The sequence below is a fragment of the Triturus cristatus genome, chromosome 2_2, assembly GCF_964204655.1.
Source record: "Triturus cristatus chromosome 2_2, aTriCri1.1, whole genome shotgun sequence".
Lineage (NCBI taxonomy): Eukaryota > Metazoa > Chordata > Amphibia > Caudata > Salamandridae > Triturus > Triturus cristatus.
The window spans coordinates 858,523,886-858,540,488 of NC_140582.1; the positions used below are offsets into that span (position 1 = coordinate 858,523,886).

General features: G+C 46.6%; 1 protein-coding gene across 1 annotated transcript in view; it reads left to right on the forward strand.

Annotated features, from left to right (window-relative positions):
• The window catches only part of RFC1 (replication factor C subunit 1), a 765,282-nt gene that overhangs the window by 74,096 nt on the left and 674,583 nt on the right, over positions 1-16,603 (forward strand). The window contains exon 3 of the mRNA XM_085642249.1: positions 14,575-14,653. Coding sequence (XP_085498375.1) covers positions 14,575-14,653 — 79 coding nt within the window. The remainder of the gene's footprint in view (positions 1-14,574; positions 14,654-16,603) is intronic.

Genomic DNA, 16,603 nt, shown 5'->3' on the forward strand with positions numbered 1-16,603 from the left:
TTCCGCATAATTAGCTGCATTGTCATACAAATCCTCAGCATCAAAGGCGGCATAATATTTCAAATCTGAAAACAGTGCTTCAATGGCGTGTACATCCCAATCATCAGAACGTATGTTCTGTTTAACTACATCACCCATAGAAACACGAAATACATTAGGCACATTAATGACCTCTGTAGGCCCCTGAATTTGAAATTTAACTGCATCCCATGCGATTCCATCCATGACGGGCCAGGCAGTAATATTCACAAAAGTCTGGTCCCTTTTCATGATGTGGGATGAGGAGTGGGGGGCCAAAGTTCCATTGATAAGTCTAATTGTCGATCTCTCTTTGAGATAATGGCCATCCACCAAACGGAAGAAAACTACAACAAATCCAATGGACATAAACAAAAAAATACCAAAAAGCATCAACCAGATGTATGTCCAAGGGGCTATCAAAAAATGTTTCTTAAACCAGCTTACAAAAACAGCAATGTTTGATGGGGGAGTTGAGGGCAAAGAGTTAGTGTCAAAGGAAAAACGGGACTGGCCAAGTGCTGTAGATTGTAAAACAGGCGAAGGTCCACGTGTAGGATAAGCATACTCAGTCTCTTCGGGCAAACCACCAGCCGGTGGTATCAGCAAGGGATCAGTAACTGAATGCATCTCGATGGCAACATCAGACAAGGTGTTAGAAGCAGGAACCAACATTGAATTCCTTTGCATTGTCTGGCATGAAACTGCCGGAGTCATACTAAGAAGAATCGGCCACTCGCTGAAGTTTGACATTGTCAATAGAGATGTACCTGTTTTCTTTGCGACCAGGAAGTGGAGGTAAAATGACTGTTCTTGTACCCTGCACTCCAAGCACTGGAACTGGTGCACGATAAGAGGGGCCGAACTCCTTCTTGTTCTCCACCTTCTCACGGACCAGATCTCCAACTCGGGGTAGCCAGCCGACTACCGGAATCTGAACCTCAGCTTCAGATGTGGAGGGCAAATGTTCTTTCGAAAGAGAGTCTCTGGCTTCTTGTAGAGTCTGCAAAACAGCACAGTGATCATCTACGTCAAAGGGTGCGGTCGACGCCGCAATGTCTAGACCATCAAGGTCTGGAACAAACGTTCTGATTCCGAAGAGCATCATGTACGGGGTCCGCCCACCCAGAGACCTTCTAGGGAGATTATTTAGTGCACGTTGGACGTTATACAAATGGGCTAGCCAGTTCCGGCCCGTGCCTAAAACACGTGCTGTCAATGATTGCTTTAAGTCACGGTTCATTCGCTCCACCACACTATTACCCTCAGGTCGGTAGGGAGACGAAAATTTGACAAGGACCCCCAAATTTTTCATAGCCTCCTTGTAAGCCTTAGAGGCGAACGCAGGGCCCTGATCAGAATGGAAGGTACCACACGCAAAAGTTCCCACAAAGACACGCAAATCCCTGATGACAGTCCGCGAGTCAGCACTCCTTTGTGGCCATACCCATAGAAAACGTGTGCACGAATCCACTGCAACCAAGATGTACTTGTACGCAGTATCAGAAGAAAAAGGACCGCAGTGATCTAAATAAACACAACCAAATGGCTTATTAGAGATGTACAGCTGTGTCTGTGGTGGGCGCGCAACAGTAGAAGGTTTAATCTGTTGGCAAATGTCACAATCCAGAACATAAGCGCGCGCTTGTTTATATAAACCAAACCACCGGTAACGTTGTTGTAGCAGAGATATTGTAGCTGACACACCGGCGTGGGCTGACGCCAACCCCTCGTGCGCAGCTAGGATCAGTGCTGGTCTGCAGTCCGCGTTGGGAATAATTCTGTCACCAACGTCGTTAATCCTCACTAATGGGACGTTATCAGGACTTAAATGATAAATATAACGAGAGGGAAAACCCTTCGGGTAATCACCTCCCTTCTCTGTAGCAGCAATAGCTGCCAAGATGTCATCATCAATCTTACTTTTGGATCTTGTAACTGCTGCCACTAAGTATGTAGCCACTGCTGTTTTCGCTGCCTCGTCAGCTAAGCTGTTGCCGACAGCATGGACACCAAGCCCCTGGTGACCAAGAGTGTGAATAACACTCACGAGAGGGGAGACGTTCTTTAAAGTCTGCCACTCGAACCCAAAGCGTTTTATGCTTAATTGTGCTACCTTTAGTGTCTCGATAATCAGTCTGAGACCAGAAGTGTAAATTGTCATTGTAAGACTGGACACAGTAGAAGGAGTCACTCACTATAAGAGTAGTGACTCGGGGATCAGCAAACTCCAGTGCAAGCACCAGAGCCCGGAGCTCCGCTAATTGCGCGGTACAATCACCCAATGACTGCGTATGCACTGCATCAGATTGGAATTCACCATTTACGAATGTACCTACGACAATTGCGCAAGCCGCTGAATAAGCGTGCTTCGATCCAATCGCGGGTTGCGCAGACCCGTCAGTGTATATGACACAATGGTATTCTTCGAGCGGGCGCAAAGACAGAGGTGCCGGATGAACGAATTCATACTGCAAGTACTCTTGAGTCTGTAATGAGGCATCAAAGATGTAAGTGACATCTGGCGACGTCAGTGTTGTGGCCCATTGTATCCACCGTGGATGCAAAGCTTTAGAATTTGGTACACTTGCTTTAGTCACTGCCTCTAAAGCAGGATATGGTGTTACAACCAGAATCTGTTTCCCATGCGACAGTGCGCGTTCCTTGAGGATCGCCATCTGCACAGCAGTCGGAACTTTTTCGACCGTGGAAAAACGTAATTCAGCAGAGGTGTACAAGTGAGATTTGTACGCAATGGGGACAGTGTCGCCCTCATTAAACGTCAAATACGTGAACCCCACGGCGCCTGGTACTATTCTTATCACCAGGTTAGTGCGGTTGTCACGTGTCAGCAAGTATTGTGAAGCAAGAAGGTCAGCCTGTAAAGACTGTAAAATTGCAGAGTGTTCTAGCTGCCAGCTAGATTTCGAAAACAAAGGTTGTACCAAGGCGTAAAGCGGCTTGATACGCTGGGCATAATCAGGAATGTACGTACGGCCGAAATTCAGAAAACCCAGCAGAGATTGTAATTTCTTCAGTGTCGTAGGAGCACTTAAGCGTGCACACTTTTCCAGAAAGTGGGGGGCTAACCCCTTACCTTCATTGTTGAGCTCGTAGCCCAAAAACAACACCGTATATTCTGCGATGTGTGACTTCGCAAAATTGAATTTGTAGCCATAGTCAGCAAAACTCACGATAATATTGTCGACTCGAGACAGATGCGGCATCAGCTCATCATCCGTAAGATAGATATCGTCAACATAGGAGTATGCGTCGGGGTCTATTTTTTCTAATAAAGAAACCACGCGAGCAGAGAAGACGCCAGGGCTATTTTTGTAACCCATGGCTAATCTTGTAAACTGTTTTTGTTTGCCGCCCGAAGTAAACGCTGTCCACTGGCTACTCAGTGTGGACAGGTTGTGGCTAAAGAAGCCATTGGAAATGTCAAGTGTCGTGTTAAATCTTTTACGCACGAGACTGTCGACCAAAGCCGAGCTATGTGTATTTTGTACCGCGCAGGTCCGGCAATGGGAGTTTAGGTGCCGGTAATCCAAAACTAAACGGTACGAGCCGTCAGGCTTCGTTACAGTGAATAAAGGGTTATTCATAGGGGACACACATGTTTCAAAAACACCCTGATATTCCAATTGTTCAAGGATTGCCGCGACGTGGGGTCTCGCTTCACGACGCATAGGATATTGAGGTTGAGGCTGGGGCATAGACCGCAATGGAATCTCATGGCAGGGGGACAATCTGTCCCATCCCACCTGAGTACGATACACCGCCGGCGCAAGCGCAAGCGCCCACTCCCCAGCATACACTTCAGCTTGGTCCTTAGGCACCGTGTGCGCAAAGGACGGGAGGATTACTTCCTCCCCTCTAGGAGCCTCTAAAATGAAAGCTGGGGGCCAATCTGCCTCCGCTAGGAGGATATCATAGGTGGTGGTCAGATTATCCCAAAAAATCCCTTTTATTGTACGTTGTATGTCACCCTCAATTAATAAGACTATTTCATAAAGTCTGTCAGGGGGAGCCACTCTGGTGTCAGCTGTTTCAACAGTAACCGAGATATCAGTTGCTGTCACCGCCAGAAATGGACGCAGAGCTTGACGGACTATGGTAATTTCCGCTGCGCTGTCCAGGAGCGTCCGCGCCCATGTCCGGTTCCGAAGCTGTGTCCGCACTATCTGAGGCATACCTTGCCGTCAGAGCCGCCACTTTCTTCTTCTGAAACGGGGGTCTTTGTCGTGCAAATTCGTCCTGCTTGCCTTTACCCTCAGTCTGTCGGGGCTGGTCACGCTGTTGTGGAGCACCCCGACCTTTGCCACCGCCTCCGCCACCGGACTGTGTAGCCGATGTTTCCTGTGAAGAACGAGGAGAGCGCTGTTCAGAAACCTGAAATCTATCAGGAGACTTTATAGCAGCACGATCGCGCAGATCATAAGTGCGTTCACTACTTGACTGTACGGGAGAGGCAGGCCGAGAGCCCTGTTTCTGTTGCTGCTGCTTTCCCTGGTGTTTAAACTGCCATTTTTGTTTTGGAAAAATGGGTCTTTCGTCCTTACCAGACGTTTCTGCCTTACCCTGCTGTTTTAGATCGGGATTCTTTATGACAGGCTTAACTCCTAAAGAGCTACGACCCAAATCCCGATATGCCTCTGCGATTATTTTCGCAAATTCCTGCGGTTTGTCCTCCTCAGCAACTCGCTTCAGTTCATTGCGAACCTGGAAATGCAAAGCATCACCCTTTAGGTTCCCAATTATCATGGTAGCCACCAGGTCGAATTGACCGAGGAGCCGCATCCCTAACTCTATCGCAGACTCCGCACCAAGGTTCTCTTGAACTCTTTTGATAACGGAGGGCAGCTGCAACATAGACGGAGTGCCAAAGCACTGCGCGTACGTCGCTGCAAAGATCTTGCCCCAATTTACACAATCATCTATGTGGGGGACCAAGTCTTTAGGCAAACTAATGGTGAGGATCCTGTGTTTCTCCACTGGAGTAGTATTCGGGTAAACCGCTTCTATTTGGTCAAATTTTTCAGAAAGCCAAAAGGGGAAATCATCCCTATTTTGGGGGCGCTTGCCCATAACAGAATTAACCATAACAGGACTAATGACCACCGCGTGATGATCAGTAGGCTGCCCCGCAACAGCAGGTGCCCCCGCCTGCATATTGCGCGACACGTACTGCACTAACGCCCTATATACCGTAATTAGGGCAGTGTGTAGTACACGCAACTCAGCTACCGTCACCGTGAGGTAACGGGGATGAGGCGTACATCCGGCTAGTACCGGCCAAGTGGCCCCTGCAATTGATAAAGGGCCCATTCTCGGCGGTATAACCACATGGGGAAGGGCGCCATTAAACCAAATATGATGCTGCCAAGCAGAAATTGGTATTTCCTGTGTCCTATACGGCGTATAGTTCGCTGGCACGGCAGCGGCAGTGTAAGAATGAAAGGCGTCATCATCCCCCACCGCTGGAATCGTCACCCAAGAGTAGAACAACTCATAGGGATGAGCCGCATCGGCTCCCACCACAAAGATGACGTTCATACCAGTGTCCGGCACCCCATACTGCGTCAAATGACGTTTCAGAGCTGCACGGCTATGCGCCGCAATATCTACCGCCATAAGGACAAGCTACACTTGAAGTATTCAGTAGCACAAGGGTTCAATAACCTTTTTAATTATCAAGCTTGAAAGAACCTATATCAATAGACCTAGGTAGGTTTTAAATCCGTCAGACTTGTTATCCGGAAACAAGAATGAGGGTGTTGTGGACAAACGCGAGCACTACTAAGGCGTTTCAACTCATAGACCAAACGTTAGGTGCGCCATGTTGCAGGGATTCTGCTTATACACAGAACTATGCGTAGAACCCCAGGACCTCAGTGAGTTGTGGTGTACCAGAAACTCACCTCTTAACCCAGAACCCAGTATCCGGCTAGCATAAGTGTCCCATTCGTTATCCGAGTTTTAGCTCGGCGGTCCCAATGAAAAGACAACCCAGAACAAGCGACTCAGTACATACTCAGGAATGGTGGGAATCGGAAATACCTGTTCGTATATTATTCTCACATCAGTCCACAACAAGAATCAACAGAGACACGGTGAAAATAAAAAGAGTTTATTTTTATAGACCACGTGTCCTAATATGCAGTACTTTGGCTAATACAAGCAGACAAATGATTAAAATCAAAACCATCAGCATAGTTACAATTCCATAGAATATAAAAGGGGTGATCATGTTATAATGACAGTGGATACTACCACCTTCCCTTTACTAAGAAGCTAATATTATTATTAGACTAACAGAAGGTCTCTTAGGCTTGAATAGGGGACCCCATACCTCAAAGATCAGCTTAGTGAAATCACATCACAGGAGCATCAGGAGTCTTCTCGCAGGAAGGCTCGTCTTCGGTCTGAATAATAAACATGATGTCTGTGATATTAAAAGCACCAACTTTCAGGTATGTGCAGCTGCTCGTGTGTTATGACTAAATAGTGGGTCGATCAACCTAGAGTGGAAAACATGCATTGTCTAACAACTCAGACTGTTTGTCACATTGTGTGCAGACCAAGGTCGCTTCGCAGAGCTCGGGATGGTAACAACAGATTGCTCTCGTGTGAGGCAAAACTCGAGTCAGTAGTTTGTTTAAGCAATAACATGTGAACGCAGTGTCGTGTGCAAAAGCAGCAAGATGGCTTTCTAACTTCTAACGTGGTTATGCTAACTTAACAATGTATGTACGTATTAAGGGAGTCCTTACTACAGTGCCAATTTTACCACGCCACAGGAAATACCTACGCTTCCGTGTAGGCCACAGGGACTTTCAATTCAATGTTCTGCCCTTCGGGCTTCGCTCAGCTCCTCGAGTCTTCACGAAAGTCCTTGCCCCGGTGGTGGCCCATTTGCGGTTGCGAGGCATCCAAATATTCCCATATTTGGACGATTGTCTCCTCAAGTCTCAGTCCTCCCACCAAGCATCCCTAGATACTCGGTATTGTCGGACTCTGTTCCACTCTCTGGGACTGTCGGTCAACATACAGAAATCTCAGCTCACGCCAGCTCTGCACAGAACGTTCCTCGGCGCTACCATCAATACCTCCATGGCCATGGCTTTCGCCTCCACCGATCGGCAAACACGGATCCTGCAGCTCGCAGCTTCCATCAGATCAAAGCGGTCCGTTTCAGTACGCATATTGAAGTCTTTTCTGGGGATGGCGTCCTCCTGCATTTCTTTGATCCCACATTGCAGACTGAAGAGTCGTCCCATTCAAGAGGAACTAGACAAGCAATGGCGTCCGGTCTCCGGTTCTTTCAGCGACCGGATCTTCGTAACCGCTTGCATGGCTCAAGCTCTGCACTGGTGGACACATCCTCGCAACATCGCAGCTGGAACTTCTTCTTTTCTGGCGACAGCCCCGGAACTCGTTCTTACCACGGATGCCTCCCTGGAAGGGTGGGGCAGACACCTTCAAGATCTGTCCATCAAGGGCAAATGGACTCTGTGTCAACGTTCTTGGCACTTCTTGTGGAGAGGTGTGGCTCACTGGTTAGAGGCGGCAGACCCGTAAGCCGAGAATCGGCCAGGGACCAGGGTTCAATTCCCAACGCGGCAGGGTCGTGGACCAGGGTCAAAACGGACTCGATAATTCTCGCCTCGGTACCTATTATAACCAGGAACACACTCTGCAACTCTGGGCATTAAGCTTGCCTCATCTCTACAACGGCCCCCCACAGACGCCGGGTATGCCTGGTTTCACCTTGGAGATACCCAGAAAGGGACCATCTCACAGGGATAGCCAGGACGGGTTCCCCAGCGGTCTATAGCGCCGGGACACTTCCTATTAGCTGTGCGCTGAATAAATTAAAATACCATAACATAACATCAACAGACTGGAACTGATGGCAATTATCCTTGCGCACAAATCCATCCGGCTCCAGCTTCAAGGGGAATCAGTGCACATTCAGACGGACAACACCACCAGCATGCACTACCTGGACAAGCAGGGTGGGACAAGATCTCCATTGCTTTCCCAGCTGGCTCAGAAGATCTGGGATTGGGCCATACTCCATCGGATCACGCTCACTGCAGTCCACCTGCCCGGTATTTCCAACATTCTCACAGACGCACTCAGTCGGTCAACGTCATCGACCCACGAGTGGGAGTTGCACCAGCTGACTCAACTTTGTCTTCAGCCTTTGGGGTCGCCCGAACCTCGATCGCTTTGCAACTCCACAGAACAGCAAATGCCAGTCTTACGCAAGTTGGCTTCCCCACAGAGGGTCGCGCGGAAATGCCCTTTCGATGGACTGGTGCAAGATATTTGCCTACGCTTTTCCGCCGATCCCTCTGATTCCTCGAGTGTTGTGGAAAATGCAGAGACAACCGTGCCACATTCTCCTGATTGCTCCACGGTGGCCTCGGCAGGCATGGTTTTCAGAGCTGCTGCTCCTCTCTCAGTGCGAGCCCATCCTTCTTCACCCTCGGCCGGACCTTCTAACAATGAACAACGGTCTGATCTGCCATCCGAATCCCAGTTCACTCACATTGTCTGCTTGGAACCTGAGCACCTTGACTTTGCTCACTTGAACATTCCACCTGCCTGCAGGGAAGTTCTGGCCAGGGCGCGGGCGCCTTCCACGGTGAAGACCTACAAGCTAAAGTGGAAGCGCTTCTGTCACTGGTGTTCATCTGTTCACATCCACCCAGTGCACGCCTCCCCGGCACAGATTCTGCCTTTCTTTCTGCAGTTGGCACAGTCAGGACTGTCTCACTCCACCTTAAAAGTCTTTCTAGCGGCAATTTCTCGCTTTCATCAGGATGGCTCTTCCTCTCTCTATTCATCTAGAGTAATTCAGCAATTCTTTAAAGGGCTGTTCCGGATGTTCCCGCCCATTCGGCATCCTCCGCCCACGTGGCGTCTTAACATCGTATTGGCGCAGCTTATGAAGGCGCCCTTTGAGCCAATCCATTCAGTGGATTTCAAATTTTTAACATGGAAGGTCGCCCTCCTGCTTGCACTGACTTCCTCTCGCAGAGTAAGTGACATTCACGCCTTTACAATCCAACCTCCTTTCCTTCAATTTAAATCGGACTGTGTTATCCTCCGCACTAACCCAGCTTTCATGCCAAAGGTGCCGTCCGATTTTCATCTTAATGAACCCGTAATTTTGAAAAACATTTTTTCCTCATCCGCAATCTCCAGCGGAACAGAGTCTACACTCTTTGGACTTAAAAAGGTGTCTCAAGTTTTACATCAGCAGAAGGGCACCCTTTCGCAAGTCTGATCAACTGTTCCTTGCCTACGGGCGAACCTGTAGGGGACATTCTGTTACCAAACCAACAATTGCACATTGAATTTCTTCAGTGATATCTTTCTGCCATCAGAAGGCTGGCAAGCCTCTTTTTTCTGGAGTGAGGGCGCATTCTACAAGAGCAATGTCCTCCTCCACTGCTTTATTCGCTGGTGTGCCCATCCATCAGATTTGTCGGGCAGCTACATGGTCCAGCAGGCACACTTTCACGAGGCTCTACTGCCTGGATGCAATCAATGAAGCAGATACGGCTGTGGGCCAAGCAGTTCTTCGGAATCTCTTCAAATAAGGTGAGCCTCTGTTACTTCCCTCCTCCTTGGGTTGTTATCAGCTGCGTATTTTTATCATACAATGTCATTGTATTTCATGCAACGTTGATACGGCCTCTTCAGGCTGCAGAGTACTGCTCACTATTCTATTCAAGCATGTGAATCTATGAAAGACACCCCAATACTGGAGAAGAACAAATGTTTCTTACCTGTAAACTGTGGTTCTCCAGTATTGGTGTCTTTCATAGATTCACATGCGACCCACCCTCCTCCCCTCAGAGGCTCTCTTCTCCTCATTAGACTCTTTTGTCACTCTTGTGCTACGAAAATCTGAGGGCCTGAGCCTCTGAAGAGAAGGTTCTAGAGGGTGCTTGCGCCTGATTGGCTAGAGTTTGTACTATAAAAACGACATGGATATGTCAGTAAAGTGATTCTTTGTTCTCAATGCTTTCCTATGTGTCAATGTTATCCTATGGTACTTTTGACTTGATGTGTTATTTTGAACTATATAAAGTTTATTTAGATATGTATTTTATTCTTATATGGTTTATGTATGTATCTAGATACATGAGACTTATTGCTTTTTATGTACCATGGGACTCCCACTTCGACGACAGGGAATATTCAAGCATGTGAACCTATGAAAGACACCAATACTGGAGAACCACAGTTTACAGGTAAGTAACATTTGTTCATTGCTGGTACTCATTATCTTCTCCTGAAAAGTGCCGGTACTGTCAAATGAAATGAACTGCAACATTGCTGACTAGTGTAGGTACTGTCCATTTCAAATAAAAGAAGTGTAGTTATTGAACAGTACTTACCTATTTAAAGCACCGCTTACGCGGGATATATTTTTTTACTGTGTCGGGTGGGCTCTGTTGGTTTAGAGGTACTAACCGGGAATGGGGGGGGGATAAGGAGAGGCTCCGTAGGGTGCTGTGGTCATCTGAAGCCAGGTCTTGGGGTCCTTCCTGAACTGGAGCAGTGTAGGTCTTTGCCGGAGGGGGAGGGTCAATAACAAGTCTATCAACCGTTTTTGTACACCTTATTGTTGGCCCCTCGTAACAAGGGATCCACCTTGTGTGTGTGGATAACGCATGTGACGGCACCAGAAGTCTCTTCTGGTTGGATACATTCCGGAAATTCAGCAGCACGGCTCTAGGAGGATCTTTGCACATGTCCCTCTTTCCACAGAGCACTTCTGAAATCGTCAATGTCCAAATAGGGTGTGGCTTTTGTTCATCTGGAGCTGCTGGATGGAATACAGGAACCTCCAACCAAGTCTGCAAACTCCAGCGAGCTCTTAGAACAGTGCTGCAAAAATGCTCTAATTTCTGAGAGGCCATACACTTTAAAAACTGAACAACGCCCTTTCTTCATTGGGAGCTGTAGCCAATCTATAGTGCTCATTCTCGTTCCGTCAGTCACTGACTCTCTCACTGTCTGACTCTCTCACTGTCTGACTCTCTCACTGTCTGACGCTCTCACTGTCTGACGCTCTCACTGTCTGACTCTCTCACTGTCTGACTCTCTCACTGTCTGACTCTCTCACTGTCTGACTCTCTCACTGTCTGACTCTCTCACTGTCTGACTCTCTCACTGTCTGACTCTCTCACTGTCTGACTCTCTCACTGTCTGACTCTCTCACTGTCTGACTCTCTCACTGTCTGACTCTCTCACTGTCTGACTCTCTCACTGTCTGACTCTCTCACTGTCTGACTCTCTCACTGTCTGACTCTCTCACTGTCTGACTCTCTCACTGTCTGACTCTCTCACTGTCTGACTCCCTCACTGACTGACTCCCTCACTGACTGACTCCCTTACTGACTGACTCCCTTACTGACTGACTCTCTCACTGACTGACTCTCTCACTGACTGACTCTCTCACTGACTGACTCTCTCACTGACTGACTCTCTCACTGACTGACTCTCTCACTGACTGACTCTCTCACTGACTGACTCTCTCACTGACTGACTCTCTCACTGACTGACTCTCTCACTGACTGACTCTCTCACTGACTGACCCTCTTACTTTCTCTCTCACTGACTGACTCTCTCAATCTCGCTCTCTCACTGACTCAATCTCTCTCTCACTGACTGACTCTCTCAATCTCTCTCTCACTAACTGACTGACTCTCTCACTGACACTCTCTCACTAACTGACTGACTGACTCTCTCACTGACTGACTCTCTCACTGACTGACTCACACTCTCTCTCTCGCTCACTGACTCTCACTCGCTCACTGACTCACTCTCTCACTGACTCTCACTGACTGACTATGACTCTCTCACTGATTGACTGATTGACTCTCTCACTGACTGACGCTCTCACTCACTCTCACTGACTGACTCTCTCACTGGCTTTCTCACTGACTGACTCTCACTCCCTCTCTCACTGATTGACTGACTCTCTCACTGACTGTTATACAGATACTATTTCCCAACCTTCACCCTCCTGTTATTTATGCCCCCCCCCATAACAAAACAAAACCGATAACAAGCAACCATTGGGACAGGCAGATAGAAGTTGCCAGCAGTAAAAGGGCAAAAAAAACCTCAAGACATTATTTATTGTTAATATTTTTTTGATATGGTCGTTCGGTTGTACATAATACTTTCTTGGTCATATATAACGTAACAAAAATGCTTCTGACACTTCTTTATTATATAACTTTTCAGCATGCTGCAGACTTCTGTACAGCACAGCTTAAAGACATAGGCAAAGTCAATATCTCTGGCTAAACACTTATAAGGTCCCAAAGGCGAGACCTATTGGCTATGCCGATGCTTGTTCTATTTGGGATGGAAGTCTCTATACAAATATAGTATCCGTCATATGAATCTATCAAAGGTCAGATGCTGGGTGACCTTGCAGAAATTTTGTGAATGGAAATACAGAAGAGGCCCCTTTCAGAGTAATAGGGGTATGCGGTATTAGAAGCTATTTAACAAACTGTGGCTTGATGAAGTAACTTTTGTTAGCCCTTTTTCCTGGGCTTTTGCCAGCCTCTGCATGTGGTGCCTCAGTGCTGTCTATGACTGATTTACAGCACCCTACTGCACTTGAAACGTCTGTCTTGGCGAGTGCTTCCCCTGTGCTTTTTAAGCTGTGACCTGGAAACCTAAGGCATTAGCTGCCTCGGGTGCTTGCTAAGTCATGACCCGTCACTCCAATCTCTGGGACTGGCATAATGGGACACACCTACAATCTCCTCTGTATGACGCTCCTTGGTAAATCCAGGGAAATTCAAAAACCTGTGTTTAGCATATGGTAGCATTTCAACTACTTCTTATTTTATTTCTACATTGAAAGATATTGTTAGTGATAGTTTTTGGACCTGCAATTAGAAACATTCTCACCCCCGGTGCCCCCCCATCCCGGTCCTGATGTCAGTGAATGAAGGTGCCAGTTACAACCAGGGTCCATGGTATAAGACTGTAAGGACTTGTATTCTGCCTGACCTTTCATATTAGCATAGAGTTCAAAACACTTTTCACTGGTTAGAGCTTCACCTTTTAAGACTTTTGCACATGGGCTCTCACTTGTTATCAAAGCTAGGTTGCAGCGTGCTGCCAGTGTTCACACCGTGTGTTTTATTGTCGCGGAGACAGGGGAGTTCTGTCCTTTGGTAAGTATGTGGCTTCAGTTAAATCAGAGGGACACTGGTGAGAGCCCACAGGAGTGCGGAAGTAGGCCAACTATTTGGGAACTGAGGAACGTCTAATTATGCTATTTAAGTTGTATAGTGAAACTGCTTGTACATCTGTTCTTGTGACCTCGGGCTTCTGGTTCTCCGAGCACCAAGGCACCATCAGGAAGCCCATAGCTGGTGATGGGTTTTGGGGTTGAGGGGGGAGGAGTGTGGGGGTGACAAGTATTGTATTAACCATAACTGCAATGTCTTAAGCTGGTGCCCCACGTTGATATTGTCAAACGAGAAAGACTGGTAAAGGCCTAAGAGTACAAGGTCTGTGTCGATGTAGCCTAGAGACCAGGCTAGGTACAGAAATGAGATAATTTATGGCAATAAAATAACAGGACATGCACGTCTTGGCCTAGTGTGATGATGAGTGCAGGCATGACATTGCAGTCTTGCCTTCCAAGTCTCCAAACAATCTAGCGACATTGCAGTCTTGCCGGCCAAGTCCCAAAACAATCTAGCGACATTGCAGTCTTGTAGGCAAAGTCCAAAAACAATCTAGCGACATTGCAGTCTTCCAGGCCAAGTCCCAAAACAATCTAGCGACATTGCAGTCTTCCAGGCCAAGTCCCAAAGCAATCTAGCGACATTGCAGTCTTCCAGGCCAAGTCCCAAAACATTCTATCTCACTGTAGGCACCCTTTAAGATTAGTTACAACTCTAAAATCTGGTACAGCAACGACCACATGCAAAAGACAGATGCAACACTGAGATCATGCTCTGGACAAAATTAGCTCAGGGACATCAACCCAAAATAACCTGGTTGCAGACTTTAAACTAGTGTGCAATCTTCAAGCCACAAGTCTGAATATTGGTTGCAAACCAGGGAGGAAGCACACTGTCTGGCATACCAGCATACAATTAGCCCAGATACATTGTGGCAAAAGTGCATAATAATACTCACTTCAGTTGAAAGTCTTTCAGGGCAGAAATGCAGATTGTAATCTGGTGTGCCAGGCAGTGTGCCCCCTCCTCGATTTTATGATCAACTCCTTGTTGAGTTGTCGGGATGCTTAGCTTTTTATAGCACTGAGTGCATACAAAGTTGTTTTGCTGATTGGTAGTCATCTCGGAAGAATTTTCAGTCCTTCAATTTTATTTGCACCTTTCACGCCCTTTTTAGATCTATTTGCAAAGGCATATAAGGAGAATGGCATAGTTTTATTTGGTTGCTTCCTAATATGTATGTTTTATGAAAATGTTTTCCATGCCTAACTATTGATAGATCGTAATGGATTCCATTTTTCACTTCCAGGCAAAGAGCCCAGCTAATAATGTTGTTTCTGAACACAAGCAGTCTAACAAGAAAAAAAGGATAATCTATGATGATTCAGGTAAAGATTTTCTGAAAGGGTGATTACAATTTTTTCTATTAAGATTTTATTCTTTAAAACATTGAAAATACAGTGGAAATATTGGAGAGTACAGTGCATATTTTCCTAGATCTTTCAATAAATTGTGGGCTACGTTTTAAAACAAATTGATTGGTAGCCAGAATCAACAAGCATTGAAAATACAATAGGTCTCGCCTTTGATTAAGTTAAAGCCATTTGCTTTGCTAATGGTATTGTATAGCAAAGCAAATGGCTTTAACTTAATGAAAGGCGAGTCCTATTGCATTTTTAATGCTTGTTCCTATTGGTCATGGTTACAGTGTCCAGGTCCTGAACGCAGATTCTACACGATATATGGGACACACAACTTAGTTTTCAAATATAAGTCAGGAACGTTAAGGCGAACAACGAGGTCGAAAAGAGAAGCAATGAATAAAAGAAGTTTAAGCGCATCAACTTGGGGAGGCCAAGTTGCGTGCTGATTATCTAAAGCTGTGGCATGAAGGTCCCAAATTGAGGCAAGTCCCATGCTGTTCACGTCTGAGAATTAGAAGGGATTCCACTGTCACGAAGAAGGTCTGGAGAGGAGGTCTCCAAAGGAGTGAGGGGCAGCGCCATACATTAAAAAAAAAAAAATACACCATGCCAGCCTGCCTCAAGCGCTCCTCCCGAGCAGCCCTGCCTGCCGATTACATAATCTCCCTGTGCCTGAATGTGCCCTTGTGTAACGTAACTGGAGCTCATATAAAGCGCTCCAATACCCTCAGGTAGAGTTTGCGCTAAAGAAATCTGCATAAAAGAAAACCACCATGCCAGCCTGCCTCAAGCGCTCCTCTCGAGCAGCCCTGCCTGCCGATCACATAATCTCCCCGTGCCTGAATGTGCCCTTGTATAACGTAACTGGAGCTCATGTAAAGCGCTCCAATACCTTCAGGTAGAGTTCGCGCTATAGAAATCTGCATAAAAAACAAGCCATCTGTTTTCACTCAGCCGGTGATTACGGGGCCGAGTGAAAACGTATGGTTACCACAAAGATAAGAAATACCTTCACGACAGAAGGAAAGCAGACGAGCCAGTCCGGGTGGGCTGGACAAAAAAGTGAAAAGAGGCAACAAAGAAAGCTTATTTCCAATCGCAACCCACCGTTTACAATAAATGGTGATGCAAGCCAATGGAAATAAGGAGCAGGGCTTCAAGCCCTTCTCTCAAAGTCCTCCTCGACAATAAATCTCGCCGAGCGAGCTACGCATGTGCGCAGCAACGCTAGGCGAGTCCTAAAAACGGTGGCATACTATACCCTAACATTTCAATTCTTCGTTAGAAGGGCTGTAGAGGTCTCTAATGTTTTTGCAAAAGCTTTACATTATTTAATGCCACCTGAGCTTTTTGAAAGTCGATCTGTGTCCTGCAAATGGAAAAGTTACATCATAAAACTTTTATGCTCGATCAGTTTCCCTTGCTCTTCTCCTGATCCTAAAAAATGTTGTATAGGAGTGTGACGTGTCTTCCTTGTATCTAGCTAGAACATCGTTCTTAAAAGAGGAACATTCTTCTTTATCTTGTTAAATCGGGTCTTATGCAACGAAGAATTGATTGCACTTGCATATATCAAAATGCACATCTCCCAAGTTATCAAACCAGGATTCCCAAAATAATCTGTTATGGTGTCAGCACTGATGCACTTGAAAAACATGGCTGACGAGGAGTTCAGGAACACAGGATATATATTAGCAGTGACACCAAACCACATTGAGCAAAATCGTAAGCATTGGGTCCTCCAGTATTTGCGCACCTAAAAAATGCATCATTGCATCTAAATGGAAGCAGCCTCTTGATCCCCATTGTTCCAAAGGATTTCTGTGCATTTTGAAACCATGCTGTCATGTGCTCGAGTTGAGCTGGACAATAGCATTGTTGATGTACTGCTTTATCTACCTTTCACGATATCCC